Source organism: Eleginops maclovinus, chromosome 8, assembly GCF_036324505.1.
Source record: "Eleginops maclovinus isolate JMC-PN-2008 ecotype Puerto Natales chromosome 8, JC_Emac_rtc_rv5, whole genome shotgun sequence".
NCBI classification, from domain to species: Eukaryota; Metazoa; Chordata; class Actinopteri; order Perciformes; family Eleginopidae; genus Eleginops; species Eleginops maclovinus.
The window spans coordinates 18305283-18325584 of record NC_086356.1 but is presented as its reverse complement, the minus strand read 5'-3'; the positions used below and the strand labels follow the sequence as shown (position 1 = coordinate 18325584).

Below are 20302 nucleotides of genomic sequence, written 5' to 3'. Positions count from 1 at the left end.
CATCAAGTGTTGTACTAAAATCTTTTGACAAGAACCCAGAGGACTACACATCACCTAACAATTGTTTTGCTGATGGCTTGTTTATCTTGTACTCAAGTTCAGCCCTGGTCTTCCCTGGTTTTACGACTCTCTCTTCCTCTTCTTATTTTTAATCTGTCACAATTGTTTATTTAGGTTTTCAACTTCTGGATACAGCCTGGAAGCATCTTATTTTTTACTTTACATCATTCATTCAGCTTTAAAGATGGGATATCATGTTTGTATGCAACGCCCTAAAGCTCCAGTGTGTACGGCTGATCTGTAGACAACAGACTCACACTTAGTGGGTACATTAGGGCCCCGCTGCTAATGCCGTTGACATAGTTGAGCGCGCAGGCCTCCTAACGCCTGTGTGCAGCAGCGTGCAGCAGCTATAAATGCCACCAGAGAGAGGCCCATTTGTCAGGCTGGTTTATTGAGCATTTTACTGCAGTGCATGCCGAGCTCATCGAAGGTCAGGAGGTTAAGATTTCTATTTTCATGCTTTCTCATTAAAGTGATTGACACCATTATAGGGGAGAAGCAAAAACCTTAGGCATATTATGCCATCTGTGGAGATACAGTATCTGCTGCCCCCTGGGTTACCCCTCACTTCAACAGGCACACTTATAGAAAAGCTGAACAAACGTGTCAGTTTAGATTTGCCTTGATTCGCTCGCCATAGATACAGTGAATTCGCATTTACACTAAGTGGACGTCAAGGACAGTGAGCCTTTGGATCTCGTGTTGAACTGGAGACAGACACGAGATCAAATAACTGTAATGTTGAGACTGTTGCACAAGGTTCCTGGGGTTCAGCTGCGGTTTGGCATAAATCTCCTCCAGAGTCTCTGTCTGATAGACCATAACTGCTGCTACGCCATCTGTGCTTAGTTACCGAGCTAGATACCTTTTTAATGAACCCATCATTAAGACTTTAGGGGAAAGTAACGGCACTGTGCTGCTATTCCTTCTCTGTGGTGCGCTCATGGTTTCTCTCATACAGCAATTCAAACAATACTGTACATTATTAAAGAGCCGCACTGCAAGACTGCGCTCTCCGTGCAAGCTGCGTTATTCCACTAAGGAAAAAACTCTATTTACAACATCAATGACAATCAGATTATTACCTGAGAGAAGGAGCAGTGAGGGGTCACATGATGCATGCAAACTACACGAACAAGAGAGAAAACAGACCAGCCTGCTGCGGGGAAGATTGTTAAAGTGGAGGATAGGAAAAATACTCCTTTTCAAAATGATACTTTAATGTTCTATATAAATGCAATAACTTGGAATTGTTCTATGCTAATGTCACTGCAAGAAAATAACTCAGAGGTAAGCCTTTGCATTTTTCCCCCCAATAATATATATTTAAAAAGGCAACAAAAAAAAGGCATAAATACACAAACGTCAGCGTTTTTTGGTAAACAAAACTAACAAAATGTTACTTGAATTAAAAGCTACAGATTTTTCTGGTGCTGAAAATTGTTGGGAAGTACTGAGATATCATTCACAGCCCAAAAAACTATACTGTATAAACACAGTATATTATTATTATTTTTTAAGCTTTTTATTGCAAAATGTTGCATATTTTTACCTTCAATTCTACATGATTAATAAACATACTTATTTATTGTCTATTTGTGTTTAATTCTGAGAATCCCTATTTAAAAATCATTATTCTTATTCTTATTCTTATTATTATTATTCTTATTATTATTCTTATTATTCTTCTTCTTATTATTATTCAATCTTCAATTATTTCTCTTTGCTTTAGTTGGATGTGCTGTATAGTTGTCTGAAACAGTTAGTATGTATTAATATTAGTATTATTAAAAAAACATTTTATAAAAAGGCTAATCATAATTGGTTTACCTAAATAAAATATGGTAATGTCTTTGACACTTAAATATGATTGAACCATGGTTGTGAACTGCAGTTTGGTTGACAGGTTGGTAAGAAGATGAGTCTCACTTCTTGGAAGGAGGATGTAGATGTTTTGGGTGGTCCTGGTTTTAATGGACCGGTAGTCTCCCAGAGGACAGCCTGGGGCAGATGGCAGCCCGGCCAAACAGAAACCTTCCTGCTCTCCGCTTCACCCTCATGTCCCTCAGCCTTCTTTGATGTAGTATCCCTGCGTCCAGCACTGAGGACAACATGTCACCAAAGCTGCAACAGATTGGGGCGCATCAACAATCTATAACATTGACTGGTTGGGCTTCTTAAGTTGCTGCAGGAAGAGAGCCACTTATGCTGAGCCTTTTGGTGAAAGCAGCGTTTCTGTAACAAAGACAGACGTGTTTACAGGTCAGATTCAGGAAACACAATGTTGAGGATGGAGGGACACGGTAATCAGTCGTGGTTACAAAGATCATGTAAGAAAATACTAACAGTAAAGAGATTGATAAAGGGCCCAGGCATAACAAACAGAATTCAAAGAACAATTGGCGAAGAAGTTGACTAATGCGTCGCCTGCAACTTGGCCTAATAGTCGTACTTGAACACACCGCAACACTACAGCCAACGGTCAACTATTAACTAAGTTCTGCGCATCTGTAACAGCATCCAGCGCTCGTCTGTTTACATGCTTAACAGTGTAAGATGGGTGCGGTTAGGTTAAGTCAACAACACTTCTAAAATAGAGTTATAAAAATAATCATGGTTTGGTTTGAATAAGTTTGTGTAAGTTACCTAAGCTACAACTCTAACACCATGTGATTGAGCTACCTAGTGTTACGGGACATACATCCAACATAAATATAACTCAAGTTTTGGTATCATACGGGACAACCAAAGCCGTTGGAAGTCCTGAGGTTGATTGGCCGCCCTTTGCCGCTGCTCTTGTGCGTTTTCAGCATCAAAACTATGTCTCTTGCTCAGATGGGTTAACATTGAAGTTCATTGAAGAATTAATTACGCAAAAGATGCCTTGCGTATCTGTATCAGATGCAAAGGACACCCACTTAAATATCTTCAAATCTACTGCTGCAACATCTACAGTAATTGGCCCAAAATTTGGCCTCAACAGTCATTAATCCAAAGTGTGACTGCGGGTTGAACCCTTTTAAAATCGGAATCAGCGCAGCGTTTTCATATGAAACACATTAAATAAGATGTCAACAGAGTTAATATTCAGGGAACACACATTTGTTTCATGTCTTTTTAACCATTGTTGAAATGAGTTATTTCTCATGGCAGTATCATTTCCCTGTTTAGTCTACTGTATGTCTGCAGAATAATTGGATAGTAACCATAAAGAAGATCTGAGAATACTTCTCATGGAAGCAACACAAAACAGTACAATGCAAAATACCGCTGCTGTCAAGCCATCATAAAAATTGCCAACACAACGCATTTCACAGCCAATAAATATAATATTACTCAGCCATCCTTACTGTGACACCTCAGTGTCTGGGCAATAAATATTGTGTAGTAACAGAACATTACATGATTATGGAACAAGCTGGAGGACATTTTTCAGGATTACTGTGGCACGGTGGTGAGTGTCCACATTTAACACTCCTGCAGCCTCAAAAGAAGAAAAAAAGTCTTGGGAGACGTTGGTAAAAAGTCGACACGGCCACTGTTCCAAACAAAACCTCAGAGCAGGAGAATTTGATTACTATGGTAAATAAGCCAATCAGACTCACATGTGTTTCTAAACGCAGAGCTTGGAGCATAATGTGTATAAACTCCCTAATCTCTACGCATGTGTTGATGACAGACTGACAAGGAGAGCTGGCAACAGGAGGACGGAAACACTGCATGAAGTAGAGGCCATTAAAAGGGACATTGCACTCACAGATAAAAGGGATGGTTTGGATTGTTTCCACTGTGTGTTCATAAAGTATTTATCCATACAACCCAATAAACAAAGTTCCGCAATCACACAAACGAACAAACTTCAAGCCCTACAAGTGATTCCTGGTTCCTGCAAGGTAAAATGACTGTTTTTATTAATGAGCTCCTACATTTCTCTCCCATACACTCCACCTCCACCCTCAAACGCCTCCATTGGACTCCTTTGTTTACTTCCCTACCATAATTACATCACTATCCAACGCTTCTATTGGTTAGCCCTCCAACACATTGTAAGTGATAGGCTAAGGGGCCGGACATCTCTAAGTGGTTGACTAATCACAACAGAGCCGGCCAGCTAACCAATCAGAGCAGACTGGGCTCTGGTTTCAGACAGAGGGTAAAAAGAGGTGCTGCAGCACAGGCAGTATGAGAAAGATAAAGACATTTTGAACATTAAAGCATTGAGAGATGTCCCAGCAGTAGTGCACAGAATGCCCTGTAAACAGAAGTACATTGTTCAGCCACAACTTTCGTCTTGGGCGTACCAAACGCTATAAGGTGCAGGTCATACACTGACTTCACAATTCAAACAACCGAACTACCTCTTTAAATATCCCCCTAAACTAAAGGATCATTTTGGTTTTGTTGAGAATTCCACAGCATCAGTTTAGAAATATGTACTGTTTAACTACCTCTGGACGTATACATGGCGCACAGGAAGTGCCAGTACCACCAGTGGAAAGTATTTTCATCTCCAGGAAAGCTTTAGATGATTTCAGGCCTCGGCTTTGTCTGATGCCGAGGGTGACAGGGGAGTGATGGTGTTGGTAGCAGGCCTTGGACAACAGGATGTCCTGTTTGGCGGCTCAGCATGGAAATCCTGCAGTGCGGAGACACATGCTACACTGCTAGTCCTTTGAATCAGCAGAGTTGATCAAATCTGACACTATGCTAGTTTGGTATTTCAACTTAATATGTATCCTTAAAACGAGAGAGATGTGGGAATGTTTCTGTAAAGTCGGCCTCTTTTACAGTAAACCACAAACACAATAAGACTGGATTTCCTTTTCTGTTCGGCAACCAACACATGCTATAACTATATTAAAGTATCAGATCTCTAAAAGCTTCTGTTATGCCCCCCATTAGTGGTGATGACTCAATCTGGACCGCTAAGGACAGGCACACAACACTCGTTCAAACTCATAGTAGGAGCAGAAGGAAAACACACATTTTTCAAGCTGAATTTACACTTTCCGTGTCTCTGTTATGACACCACAACTATTTTGCATGTATGTCCTCCATTTCTCCAAACATAAAAGCATTTAGCCTTTAATGTGCAGAGCCTGTGAGAGGGCGTTTCCATTGACAATACTAGTTACTGCCATTTACTTTGTATTATTTTGTTCTTTTGCACTATATTTTGTAGTCTTGGTACATATTGAAATTGTTCTGTCTGTGGGCTCTGTATATGACACATATCCATCCCCGTTAAATGATACCTCCTCTGTTGCTCTTCCTGAGGATAAAACCTTTTTGTGGACATTTTTCCATACTGGAATCGATGATTCGAGGATTGAGGGCGTTGTGTTTCTGTGCCTCTGGATTCTACTGGATGAATACAATTGTTATGATCTTGACATGACTTCAATAAACATTATACAGAGGGGGGACGATTTACAAAAATAACTTGAAGTGTGAAAACATAAAACAATGCAGATGTTTCCTCTCACTGAGGGCATCAGGATTTGAGGAGTACTGCAGTGACGTAAATCCCACAATCAGAGCTGCAAATAATTATCCAATCTGTACTAAGGCACAGGGAAGATGATATATAAAGACATATAAAAGGAATTTAATATTGTAGTTTTTTTATCCTTATTTTCTACACGTTTTGGGATCTACTGCAACAGGAACAGAGTTAATCTCTCTTCTCAAGAAGACGCTATCTCTCTAAGCTGAAGTGACAAATCAAAGCCACACACTCTCAGACAAACCTAATGAACGCAGAAACGTTCTAACTGACTGAAACAACAAAAGCCTTCCTTGTATACAGACTATTGTTCTTGGAGACATAAAAAAACAATCTGATTTACATCCTTAATCTTTCCCTTTCAAATGTATTGTAAAGGTTTACCGCTACTGAACTTCTTTGCATTCGGAATCTATATGTTCAAATGCATGGCTTGAACATACTTTTTGGGACTTAATGTTGGACACAGCTGCCCCCTTGCTCGTGCCCCATCCAGGGTCACTGCTACTGCCCTTTAGCGAAATCTGTCAGTCCCTCTTTGACGCAGATCCGTTTCCTGTCGAAGTGAGATTTTTATTGTTCCAAGGGTGCAGCCTCCAGAATCTCATTCCCCCAGCCTTTTCCTGTTTCCTCTAAAGGAGGAAGTGCTGCTACGCTTCAGTTTTTTTTCTGTGAGTGTTTTTCCCTCCTCCCGCATCTTTTCTGGGACAAATCTGGAACACAGACTGCAAAACTTTGCTTGTGTCGGCCAAGTCTTGATTTCAAAGAATGAAAAGAGTTCCTTAAAAAGAGATACCCTCCCACTTCAGTCTCTCTTACACAAGTTCACACACACACACACACACACACACACACACACACACACACACACACACACACACACACACACACACACACACACACACACACTGATTTTGCATCCTATATTCTAATGCGCCCCCTCTGAGCGATCAGCCTTGATGGTGTGCGGTCACCTGCGACCCCAAAGTGAAATGTTCCCATGGTGCCTCAGCACGTAGCCTCTTTGTTATCACAGAGAAAATACTTCTTTGTATGCAGGGAGGGTCACATCATACATTTACCCGTCCATAGGCACTCAAATGAACACTTGAAAAATAAGTCTTCAGCAGCAAGTGTAAAAAAAGATTGAGTAATTCCTCATCATGCATTTTAGGAGAGTAGCAGCCTTTTTTCCATTTGGGTAAAGTACTGGTTCATGCCCTCTAAAGCCCAGCCACCAAACCACAAACAGACAACTGTGTCATCGTGCACGTGCATGCACATTTAACTGTGTAAGTATGTGGTCGGATTCGGCACATGCTGAGAATGACAAATGAGTCCTTGCTGATCTCAGTTAAGCTGGGATTCAAGGCAGAGGAGGAGCAGCCTGACTGTCTGTAACACATGATGTCACTACTTAAGACTTTTTTAAGGTTCACTTCAGTTACCCCAACCAAATGCAGGCAAAAAACAGGTCTCATACGAGATCGTTTGACAGTTCAAGATCATTTGTAGTGCCAAGTTAGGTTGGTCAGGCGCACCAGTTAGTAAACTCCTGTATTTTAAAGGATTTTTTTGTATCACAAAAACATTCCAATTCTGCAGTCTCGCCTGGACAAAACATTGCAGTGATGCCAATACATTTGAAAGTGATTTTGTGAATTTGGAAACAGCAGTTGAGAAAACAATCTAACTAAAATGTGCAATTAGCAGCTTTTGATGTTTGAAAGAACAATACCAAATGGACCTTATTTTAAGATTGTTAACTTAATCCTAAATGTAATATTTGGAGAACTGTACTGAATGCATTACGAAATAAAAACATGTATGTACAGGATGGCACAAATACTTCAACGCTTTTACATGAAATGCTGTTGTTTTCCGGCTCTCAAACAAGGAGCTATCTTGCATTTCTCTGCTTTGTATCTTATTTAACTAAACATCAGCCTTTTTTTCTGACATCATTCTTACAAGTGCATCTGTATTCTCTCAGAACTGGCTTAAAGCCATTACTATAGCGTGGATGAGAGTGACAAAATGTAATAAAAAAGCACCATTCCAATCATTGAGCAATACAACAGAGTGCACCAACAGATGTAGGAAAGGAACAACATGGTCTACTTCTTATCAAGCAACAGTTTGGCTTTAACAAGCTGCAATTTACCAGATTTGATCTCCAAAGCTAAACATGAGCCTATATGAGCTTCCAGCTAACAAATCTGAAGTGGTGTTGAATCAAGCTAGGTGGAAACTGCAAATTAACCCCCCAGTTTTTATGATTGTCTCTTGTTTGCTAAGGCAGCAGAAGGCCATGAGGTTAAAGACCCCCTTCAAGATGCCTGCACCACAATGGGGACAGAAAAATGCTTCAAAATCAGATTCGTGAAGCGGTTTGAGCAGGATGGAGAGTGTTTGTGCAGGAGAGGGGTTTTATCAGCGGCAAACACTCACAGGAAGTCCGGTTTGGGATTGTCCATCCAATTCCTGCGTTCCACAGGAAGCTCTGCATAAAAAGCAACTGAAAAACGCCCGAAGACATTTCATTTGTGGACGATGGACTCACAGGGAGCACCGCGAATCAAACCGCAAAGGGTTTTATTTGAAACCCACCACCGAACCCGAGCTTTAAAAGAAACTGCAGCATGGAAGAGTCCAAAGATCCACCGGGACGGCGGCTCGTGCCCATGGCCGCCGCTCAGCCTGCGCGCGCACACTCACCTGATGACCCCCTGCTACGAGGGTAAGATTTATTTTATTTACACTATTTTAAAGTCCGCGTTCAGATGGTTTAGGAAGACAGTCGTAATGTTTTCAAGTCAAAGTACTTATACCAGATTGTCAAAATACTCCTTTAAAAGTCATGCTGAATGCATAAGTTGCATCTCGTAAAGTTAGAGAACATTCCATGTAAGTCACACTGCTTGGTAGCATCATCTTTAATAATATATCACTATTACTAGTAGGTTCATATTTTGTCTGTAAAGTAACTAGTAGACTGACAATATTTCCCTCTAAAACGGAGTTTAAAGTAACTACAATGGAAGTAATGAAGTGCCTCAAAGTTGTACCTTCTACTACTGAGTTTAAGCAAAAGTTAACTTTTAATACGTATTACATGCATCCAAGAGCTAGAAAACAAAGTGTCTTTAGAGAACAGGTCACACTGCCATTGTACTGTAGGGATACAGATATTGCAAATACCGTATGGATACTACAGAGTTGGTTCGATGTGTTTGTATTGTCAGACTTATGTGAAAGTAAAACGATCATTGTGTATGTGCTATTGCAAGAGCGTGAACTATCAAAGAAGCATAACATTTATTGCAGCGCCTTTCACTTTTCCTTAAAAATCATACGCATTTTTATTTTCATAATTCTTAAAATATTAGGTCCATGGCCCGTAATGAGTTCATAATGTGAGTGATGGCCATGTATTCTATAGTGTAGAATAAACACAACTTTTTTTTTCGTTTTTGGATTAATATTTCTTTATTCATCAGTCTGATATTTAATACAAAATATATTTTAAAAAAATAGCTTCAAAGGAATGGGCGTATCATGTTGTAAAACGCTAATAAAGCTCTAAATATTCTTAAAGATATTTGTTTCTTCACACATACAGGAAAGATTTAAATGTAATTTAAGTTATATTTATACTTTTTAATTACTTAGTTAATTAATTGTATTATATATATATATATATATATATATATATATATATATATATATATATATATATATATATATATATATATATATTATTATTATAATACTATATTCCCCATTATTTAGGTTCACAATAGAAACAGTACAGAAATAGTGATACTATTTTTAACTTTCAATAATATTTGCCTGTGTTGCTTGGCACAATATACAGTTATCTTTTTTTTCCAAAATGTTATACAATTATTGGCAACAATGAAACATATGAATCGTACTTTCTTTTTCAGTCTTGCAACAAGTACATTTTTTAATATTCATCTCAACAAATTAAATATAGGATACATGTTTTTTGTGTATTTTATGTTTTTGGATAGTTTATGAATGAATAAAGTAATGTAGCCCATAGTAGCCATAGTGCGGTGACGTCACTTACGGGTCCCCGCAATGCATGCAGTGAGCAGCGGGACCCCCAGCTGGAGGAGGGGAGGAGGTGCTACCATCACCCCCCACATGCTGCCTGACAGACAGTCTGAGCTCCGGGACTAACCTGACGGGTATCACAGTTCCATCCCCGCTCCTTTAACTCCGCAGCGGAATACACCGGGAGTAACTTTGTTCAAGAATCGATTGTTTCCACTTCCTGCTGAGTAGGACTGAGCTTTCTGTGAGGGGAGTTATTTTAGGGAAGCTTCACGGTTGGTGATTATTTTTATCCATGCATGCGCCCTGCATATCGGCTTGTATTGTGTTGTCAGTGCAGGCTCGTCTTTTTGTTTATTTCTTCATAGGTGGAGTCATGCGTTTAATGCGTGTCACTGTGTGTGTGTGTGTGTGTGTGTGTGTGTGTGTGTGTGCGTGTGTGTGCACGCGCGCGTGAGTAGAGATGGAGATCTGAGAGAAGGATGTAGCACACACCGATCTGTGCAGCTGTAAACAGTGCCCTCTCATGGCGAGTGTAGGAAATGTGTCTGTTCAAGTTTCTCCTAATGTCAGTACAGGCAATTGTGTTTTGACAGTGGTGGAAAGTACATTTACTCCAGCACTGTACTATAGGAACACTTTGAGCTCTACATCTCAAAAGGAACTATTGATCTTTTTACTTACGATTTCAGCTACTTGACAGATTCAGATTATTAATACAAAGTATGAACTTAATACTGATTATGTATGAAAATAGTCAAGTATGCAACACTATATTTCTATAAAGTGATTAAAATGTCCTTTAAAGCTGCAACATAATCATGTATATCCACATATTCTGCATAGTGACTCCTTTTAATTATGCAACATGAGGTACATTTTAATGTTGGATCTTTTTCTACTTTTACTCAACATTTTGTATGCATGACTTTTAACTTGTAATCGTAGTATTTTGCACTCTAGTAGTATATTATTTTTACTCAAGCAACAGATCAGACCACTTCTATCATGAATGCAATTTGAAGATAACATGACACAGATGCAAAGATGCATTGTTTTCACACACGTTCATCTGGATTTCTGTATTATATACAATTCTAGTTCTAGGAATATGTAATGTGTTTAACGTAAGACTTTCCTCCTTCTCCACCACTTAACTTGCAGAATGGTTTTCATTATCCCTTGTGTAGGAATGTTGGTAATGTACTTTATGCACCCCAAAGGCAGAAAGCATTTCAAATATTTAATATCACCATAAAAAGCTAATCGTATCTCTTGTACCCCTAACCCTGGAGCAACTTTTTCATCGTCAACATAGTAATGATGCTTTTATTGCCACACATGCTCATGTTGTCTTTAAAGTGGCCTCCTGTGCTCTGGGTTGTGAATGAACACAGCCTTGAGCTGTGCATTTCCTGACTCTGGGCGTGAAGCCAGCCTGGGATCATGGGGACATGCAAGCTGTCAACCAAAGTTTAGCATCGCCCACCAGGACAACTGAGGTTCCTCCTGCAGGCTGCGGCCCCCAATAACCTGCCATCCCACCGGGCTGGCTTCAGTACCCTGTTAGAGATTTCCCGAGAGTTTTATTATCTGCCGTGTTAAAAACATGCCTGTAAGATGGTGTCCATCCCAGCTGACTGTCACACTCTGGAAGCTTTCACATTCTTTAATCCTGTACAGTATGTAGCCAATTAATCCAGAAGTGTGTGAAGGGGTGGTGAGTCTTTGTGTGACGGGAGAGTTCTCTGTCCTTTTACTCTGTCCTTTATGTTTTAGTCTCAGAATCCATGCAGCATGCTGGTCAGAGAGAGTTTAACCTGCTCTATCCACAGGAAATCAGGACTGTATTTACTATATGTGTGACAAAATCATTGATTTGAATGTCCCAGAGTCTTAAACATTGATATTGGAGAAAAAAAATGAACAGCAACATGTAATTGATGTGGGTTTTAGGACTTGGGGCTTGAGTGCAGTGACTTGTGACAATAATGGTCCAGCCCCCTGCAAGGATGTATCTACAAGTTATTTGGAGGTCAACATGTCACAAAAATGCTTCCTGTGCTGTAGAAAGCATTCACTTACATAGATAGTCAAAGGTCTATGCAGTTCAAAATGTACAGTGAGGGCAAACTAGCCCTTTTTTCTATAAACATCTCTAAAGATTTCCAGTGCAGAATAAGTACATCGTGCATATTCAGCGCTTACAGTTGGTCAGAGTTGGTGTCTGATGTATGATTATCTCCCTTTTCCTCTCTTTACAGGTAGCTGAAGTCGTCTTGGAGGAAAACGGAGACAATCACAGTGAGGAGACTTTGGCTTCAACCCTCCTCTTCCTCCTCGTCCTCCTCCTCCCTTCCTCTCCCCTCCACCTGGCACAGAGAAGAGTGTGAGAGACGGAGCGAGGGAACGTGGGAAAGAGGAAGACAATGTACCAAACGCTGCTTCTATCCTCCTCCCTCTTCATCCTCCATGTGATGGGCTCTCCACAGTACAACGCTCACCATGGGTAACAGCACTTAATACTCTTCCTGTGTTTATTATGGGCTGTCATCTGACCAGCGTGCCTATTATAGAGCAGATCTCCACTTCAGACCTGTTTGTTTTAGCGACATTCTCACCCAACGCCAATATATACAAATTGGTGAAATGACATTTAAACGTTTTCAGGGTGAACTCTCTCAGGAGCAAAGCCATTAGACGCACTGCATTATGGGGGAGTCTCCAGGCTCATCTTGTCATTTTCAGTTGATTTGCACAAAGGCTAAAATAAACCAAAAGCCAAACGTAAGGTCAAGTGGAGTCAAAGAGGTCGAATGTCAACTCTTTCCTCTGACACATTCAGTGAGTGATTACACGGGTCAGTCAGAAGCAATTAGGCGCCACGCCAACTTCTGGTGACAAACTGAAGTGTGGAGTCTTCACAGCTTTCTGAATCAGATAGGAACTTCTCATCTGAAACCAGGTCAATCTCAGAGGCTCTTTGGAGCCTGAAGTCCCCGTTTCAAGTTTTACAAATATTTAATCTAATTTCTCCCTTTTTTCTCAGGAGGAGGGCGTGTGGGCGAGACCTCCGCCACAGCGCTGCCATGACAACAGAGACGTACATCCAGGCGGTGCACAAGCCCTACATCACCCTGTGTCAGGGGCATCGCCTCTGCAGCACGTACAAGTGAGACAAATAATATTCAAATCTATTTTCATCCTTTCCTGGGGATAGTTTGAACTTTGTCACTTATCTTGTTTTAATGCGCAGTCCTGTGTCAAATATCCTAATATGTTATTATCGTATTTAGTCATTCTGTTTAGTTTTTCTTAGCTGATGGGGTCCGGGCATTTTTAGTCTTATCTTAAATAAAACTGCAATTCTAGTCTAGTTTTAGTCAATAAAACTGTTGACTTTTTAATATGTTTTAGTCTTCTTATCAGATAATTATATAAATCAAACTAGTCTAGCCAACATTATTATTAATAAATATTGAGTTGCATCTTATTTCAAAGAAAAATAAGGGAGATTATAGTAAAGTTTACATTTATTTAAACTACACTTTAGTCTAGAATTTCTTTGCGTGTTGATATAGTCGAAGTTACTTTTTCATTACATTGTTTTTTTTTGTCAGTATCTAGACGAGACCTGAGTCCAAACAGCGCTGTAATGAAGCCTTCTCCAGATGTATTTAATACAGACGTAAACAATTCTTGACATGTTTAGGAAGGGGAAGGGTTAGACGTGCACTCATAAATGTAGACTTTCTCCCACAAACGCAAATACATGTTCTACACAGAACTGGGTCATGGTGGCACATATTTGGGTGGAATCTAAATATCGAGTACTTTGGGTAACTACGGGAAATGAACTGCCAGACCGGACCGCAGAGACCGCGGCGGTGTTTATTTTGGACTCCCTCCATTCTTACACACTCTCAATCTCTCTCCAGCTCTGACGCTTTCTTGCCCTCTCCCCCCTCCCCTGTACATACTCTACATTTGAATCATTTCTTTTTAACTCTTGTAGGTAGGTCTCAGACAGTTACAGCATTACTTATGTTAAGATTCTCCCTACTTTGCTTAAAATTATTAGAATTTTAAGCAAAGTAGTAATCAAATACACACACATTTTTATCCTACCCAGAGTCTGTCAGACATCAGACAGGGATAAAGAAAAGATGGAATACCCTATCTATTTCCTAGACTCCTAGAATCAAACTTAAACATATAATGGAGCAGTTCACCAGCATTAGGCCCTTATTGTTGGAGAAATATGTTCCAGAGATGTTTGCCTTCTTTTTAATACAATAAACTCGACTCATGTTGCAAAAAGTGAGTGACTACATTTGAAAAACTCAACAGCAAAATTGCTTTCCTGAAATTAAGACGTGGTTATTCAAGATAATCTGTACACAAAAGTAAGCTAATGGAAGAAGCATCTACATTCACTAAAAGACCAGAGGCTCTTGATAAGGCCCGTTGTACACATTATCGGCAACCTACGTTTACAAATACATTTTTGGGCGAGCCATGGGCCATCTTGCTCCATTTTATTTTAAAAACGGAAGACAAGACAAAGTTAAAAGGAAAATCTGTCCTGTTGATTTTAGGGGGAACCTTCCCTTTTTAAATAGTTTGACTCTCTCTTGTTTATAACTTTGTATCCCTTCATAACTCAGAATTTAGATTTGACTTTGGTTCTTGTCCCCTGCTTCCTCATCCCCTCCCTCTCTGACACACTCCTGGAAGTCAGTGGTCCGTGGTTTCAGTGTGCCACCAAATTCCCGCTCTCTGTTCTGCATTTTTTCAGCCTGACACAGGATTGAAAAGGCTGGGTCTGGGTCCGGCTCAACCACACACACACACACACACACACACACACACACACACACACACACACACACACACACACACACACACACACACACACACACACACACACACACACACACACACACACACACACACACACACACACACACACACACACACACACACACACACACACACACACACACACACACACACACACACACACACACACACACACACACACACACACACAAGCATCATGAATAACCAGTGAATCCCCAACTGTGTGTTTTGTCTCCACAGGACTGTGTACTCGGTGGCGTACCGACAGGTGAGCCGAGCAGCGCCTTCCTCAGGTTTTTACTCAGAGTGCTGCCCGGGGTGGAGGAGGTTTCACTCTCAGAACTGCAACCAAGGTAACCGGGGGGGGGGGGTGTGTGATGGGTTCATCTTTAAGTCTGTATCTGCATCACCCTCATCTGTAGAGTGGAAACACTTTTAAAATGTTACAGGAAGCATGCATATTCATTATCTTGCCAAACGTTACAAGTACTACAGCCAAGAGGTGGTTAGACTAGCTTAGCATAAATACTGGAAGCAGGGGGAAACAGCTAGCCTAGCTCTGTTCAAACGTTAAAGAAGGATTTAAAAAGTGTATACAGATTACTTTTTGTGTTTTTCAAGGACACTTCACGCCTAAATGATCATTTGCAGATTCAATCCTTAACAAACCTGGGCTTACTTACAATGTCTTAAAAGAGTTGAGAGACCTACTAAATAAAAAATAATAAGAAATAATAGAGGTGAATTATAACTTCAAGGGGGCTACTGCACAGTACGTGGAGGGCTATTTTTTGTCCAGGTACAATGATGCAACCAGATGAAACTTCCCCTAGCCAAGAAATATTACAGCATATAACTCAACATTAACCCCCTACATATTGTTTTTACATTCATGCTTTGGTAATGCTTGAGATAAAATAGTTAATGAGTGAAATTTATGGGTGGTGTTGGTAGGCACTTTTCAGTTTTCCCCTGCTTCATGTCTTCAAGCTAAAAGAAGATAAATGTCTCCTGGCTGTAGCTTCATATATAACATCTCCATATTCGATTTTTCTCCCAGAAAATGAAATAAGCCTATTTCCTCGCATGCTGAATCATTCCTGTAAATGTCTTTTGCAGCTGTGTGTGGACAAGCCTGTATGAATGGAGGTACCTGCTTAAGACCCAACCAGTGTGGCTGTCCGCTCGGCTGGACGGGACACCAATGCCAAACAGGTACACACACACACACACACACACACACACACACACACACACACACACACACACACACACACACACACACACACACACACACACACACACACACACACACACACACACACACACACACACACACACACACACACACACACACACACACACACACACACACACAATTCACCCATATCTCTGTGTTTCCTGTCAGATGTGGACGAGTGTAGCGAGCAGCATCCATGCGCTCAGGAGTGTGTGAACACAGCTGGCAGCTATCGGTGTGCGTGCAGAGACGGCTTCAGGCTTACAGGAGATGGCCATTCCTGTCAAAGCCTACTCCCCCCTCCCCCTCCACCTCCTCCTACCACCCAGGCAACAGCGGGTGGTCACACCGATGCGGGTAAATGAGCATCATAGGAGTGCGTTCACTCACACATGGTGCAATTTTGTGTTTTTTTTTGCAGGAGCGTGAAGAAAAGAAACATAGCCAGCCTCGCGGTCCATTATTACTTTTGGTACGCGCTATGCCACTCTCAACTCGTACCGTGAGTAATAATGCACTGCGACTGGTGCCGACTGCAGACAGATGTCCTGTGGTTGGGCCCCGTGAGGCCACACCGGGACGACTTGGTCTTTGAGAATGACTCAGTTTTACTCCTAATAGTCCTGCGATTACAGCAAACATCTGACTCTAATAGAGCTCCCATGCTAATACACACATATTTCCTTCCCACACACTACATTAGTTCTCTTCAAATGCTGCAATGTTGTTTGTAACCACAAAGTAGTTCATGTTTTAGTTTGTGTGTGCTTCCTGTGTCTTAGCAACAATGTCTTTAAAAGTAGTATTTGACCCCAGGACATTCCTTTTAATTCCTGTCAGTGTTATTGCTCCAATGCTTTTCTTCGGAAGATTTATGTGACATGAAACCTTAAAAAAGACTTTCCTTTTGCCTAAAATCTCCCCAATCTTTATCCACCTTTAGGGATTTTTTATGAGTCACTTATCTGAAGGGGATACTGTCTCATGAGTTATAGGATGAAATATTTCTTGTGTTAATGTGAGATTGCCAAACTTACTCGGCTTTGCTCCAAACTCCCTCAGATCTATCAGCGTTTCTGTTGAGAGAAATGTCACTCAAAGTGGGATTCCTCAGCTAAAACGAGACTGATACTCCCATGAATAAAAAGCCTGTGAGTATCGGCAGGTCAGCAAAATAAAAAATGAAGAAAGCAGGGTGTTGAAAAGCAAATATGACAGATCTTTACACTCTTCGAAAGTGACGAATGGGTTATTTGTATCAAGCTAATCTTCCGGGATGTAATAAGGCAAGGCGAGGAAAGATGTTCTGGAGACTGCATCCCAATATCTTTTTTTTTCAAGCACACGTCAGATGTTGATGGAGATCACAAACATAAACACACATTTAAATGCTCCAAAAGTACTCCATAGCCTTCGAACCTGCCAAGCCGCTGTGGAGGAGTGTTGGACTACGTTTTTGTCTCTCCATCTTCCTCCTTTCTCTTGGCCAACACTTGTATTCTCATTCCAGCTCCATCAACCCTGTCTGCTGGGGGTCACCGCCATCTCCCCGCCACCCCTCTTTCCCCCCTCCTCCCCCTCCCCCTCCTCCTCCTCCTCCTTCTCCTCCTCCTCACCCTGTTTCTGAACTCATTCCTGTCTCAGTAATGGACTACATCTGGGAGAGATTGAGCCACTCGAGCTCTTGTCTGCTAAAGCCCAGCACAGAAAGCAGGGGGTACCTTAATTTTGCATCCCGATCTGTGTCCCACCTTCTCCAGGGACAGTTCAGCCGGGCCGACACTCTCCCCCGTATCCAATGCATGTTCACACGAGGGATGATTGAGCGCTCGTCTATTTCTGGCGATCTCTCTTCCGGCTTGTGTATCGGCTTTTTTCAGCCGTTCCCATGTCCGTGATTCCCTGCTGTGCCCTAAAATCTCCCTGCAGCTCTGCGGCCTGGTTTCTAGTTCAGAGATATTGCAGTGGTATATCATTCGAGGAGAGGGATTGATGGGGGCAGGATTCTCTGAGACATTTTTTTTAGATATAAACTTTAGGTCTGAATTCAAACAGCAACTTCATCTGCTGATTACTCCTCAATTATTTGGTCTCAAAAATGTCAGAAAACAGGGAAACATGTCCATCCTAGGTACTCAAAGTCCAAGGAGATGTCTTTTAATGTCTTGATTTTAGTTCAGAACCAAAACATTTTCTGTTTAATTTGATATAAAACCGAGAAAAGAAGGAAATGTCCATATTTGAGAGGTTGAAAACAACATTTTCAGCCATTTTGGCATATTAAAGAACCCCAAAACAACTAACAATAACCTTCTTTTGACAATCAATGTAATGTAAGATCTTTTCACTGCTGCTCCCCTGACACTGATGTCATGTTTTTCTGATAAACATGTCTTTGTTTGTATGTTTCCTACAGGTGGAGGGTTCAGCCACATGGAGAATGTGACGGAGGAGGTACAGAGCCTGAGGAACAGAGTAGAGCTTCTCGAAAAGGTATTAAAAAAACCCACACGTGTTAAAACACACATGAATAAAAGCCACCTACCCTGATACCTCCAGCCTCGCTCACCAGCAACACCTCTGCTCCGTGTATGATATTAAATCTGAACTGTTATTTAATCACCTAACAAAAGATTCTTTAAAATGCCAGACCTAAACAATGGCTTTTGAGATTTTGATGGGCTTTAATAGAATCCTGCTTCTGTTTAGTGAAATAACTCAATGCAGATTAGCTGTTCTGGCATAATCACGCTGTAGTTGGAAATATTATTTTGTTTACGAGGTGAGTAATAGCACTTTTCTGGGGCTGTTTTTATGTATCACCTCATTCCCTCTCCTCTGTGCAGAAGCTGCAGATGGTGTTGGCCCCGTTCAGCAGCTTCTTCCCGCCGTCGCTGGACGACGGCTGGTCCGAGAAAACGACATTACTGTCCCACTCCTTCCAGCAGCTCGACCGCATCGACTCCCTCAGCGAGCAGATTGGCTTCCTGGAGGAACGCATTGGCACATGTGAGTGACCACGACTGATCTTTCATTTCTCAGAGGTCAAGAGGAGAGAAAATCCAATTTGTAGTTTAAAGGGGCCCTATTAAGCTCCTGTGTTTTCCCTTGGAGCCTCCATTGGAATCCTTTACTTCTGTAACATAGCGACATCACTATGTAACACTTGAGCTTATGTTGGCTATTGCTCCAACATATTTTACGTGATAGGCTAAGGTTCGGGACATCTCTGAGCAGTTGACCAATCACAACAGAGCTGGCCAGCTAACCAATCAGAGCAGACTGGGCTCTGGTTTCAGACAGAGAGTGAAAAGAGGTGCAGCACAGACAGTATGAGAAAAATAAAGAGCTTTTTGAACATTAAAGCCCAATAAAGCCGTGTTTTTTCCTCTAAAAGATTGTGTAAAAGCCCAACAGTAACAATGAATCCATTATTTAATAAAATAAAATGTATTTATAGAAATTAAATAACATAATAAAATCTTGAGTCGGTAATGAAATAACCGTCTTGGCTAAGAGAGTTTAGTGACATTCTTAAATCTAATTTTACCTTTAATGGCCAACTCATTGTAGTAACTTTTTGTTTTTCCCTTGTAGGTTCTTGCCAGGAGAATTAGCATCTCCAACAAAGTTAATAGCGACACAAATTCTCTGCCAGAGAATGTACAAACAAAGATGGCCGCTGTTTGCAAGAAAGGTGACGGCATGAAGCAGAAACGCACAACAATCATCCTCTGTGATTTTCACTATTCCCAACAGCTTCATTTACTTTTCTTGTGGAATCTCGATCAAATATCTTGGTTTTGTAACAGTTCCTGCAGCAGGGTCAGCATTACGTCATCGATGTAACATCTGAATGAAACCCAATGAGGGTCAAAGGTCAAATGTCCCACTTTGTTTCTGTTTGTTTTGCCTTAGTGCAGCTGTGTCCTCCGTCAGTGGACATCTGTATTTATCTATTTAAATTATGATTACGTCTAGTTATTTCTCAGTGCTCCAATAGACATTTCTACCTAGTTTTGTAACATTTTGTAATAAAAAGTCTTAATCAAAAACGGTGCAGAGTGTGCTCACTGGGAGGATTACTGAACAATGTTTGCAATACACGCTCCTGTATACGCGGCTGATATGAGCTCCGACATTAAGCTAACACAACATTGTGTGTCTCCTGTTGGCCTCTACAGTATTTTATTCAATGGTGGAGGAAGTATTCAGGAGCTTTACTCTAGTAAAAGTATGAATAAAACAAATTGAAGGTACTTTATTACAAGTAAAAGCCCAGTTATTAAGGTTTTTCTCAAATATGTAAATATAATAGGTCATATACAGTGCTATGATCTGGGGTTGCTGCAGTTGGTCTGGTCTAGGTTCAGCAACGTGCCCAAAGCATGAGGTCAGCTGACTACCTGAATATACTGAATCACCAGGTTATTCCATCAATGGATGTTTTCTTCTCTCATGACACGGGCATGTTCCAAGATGACAATGCCAGGATCCATCGGGCTCAAATTGTGAAAGAGTGGTTCAGGGAGCATGAGACATCATTT

The 20302-nt window shown here is 41.0% G+C and overlaps 1 protein-coding gene and 1 long non-coding RNA gene across 3 annotated transcripts in view; one reads left to right on the top strand and one right to left on the bottom strand.

The window, feature by feature from the left end:
• The window catches only part of LOC134868845 (uncharacterized), a 28232-nt gene extending 19984 nt beyond the window's left edge, over nt 1-8248 (bottom strand). Inside the window, exon 1 of the long non-coding RNA XR_010166325.1 lies at nt 8021-8248. This is a non-coding gene — a long non-coding RNA (uncharacterized LOC134868845). The remainder of the gene's footprint in view (nt 1-8020) is intronic.
• Nucleotides 8071-19814, top strand: egfl7 (EGF-like-domain, multiple 7). Of its 2 annotated transcripts, none has more exons than XM_063890175.1 (9): nt 8071-8309; nt 11917-12161; nt 12702-12824; nt 14756-14868; nt 15635-15730; nt 15924-16112; nt 18172-18248; nt 18602-18764; nt 19353-19814. In XM_063890175.1, exons 2-9 carry the CDS (start codon nt 12082-12084, stop codon nt 19370-19372), a joined length of 861 nt encoding a protein of 286 aa, XP_063746245.1. In that variant the 5' UTR covers nt 8071-8309; nt 11917-12081; the 3' UTR covers nt 19373-19814. The 2 variants fall into 2 exon arrangements, with proteins under 2 accessions (XP_063746245.1, XP_063746246.1); XM_063890176.1 differs by lacking the exon at nt 8071-8309 and adding an exon at nt 9716-9927.
• The last annotated feature ends 488 nt before the right edge of the window (nt 19815-20302 follow it).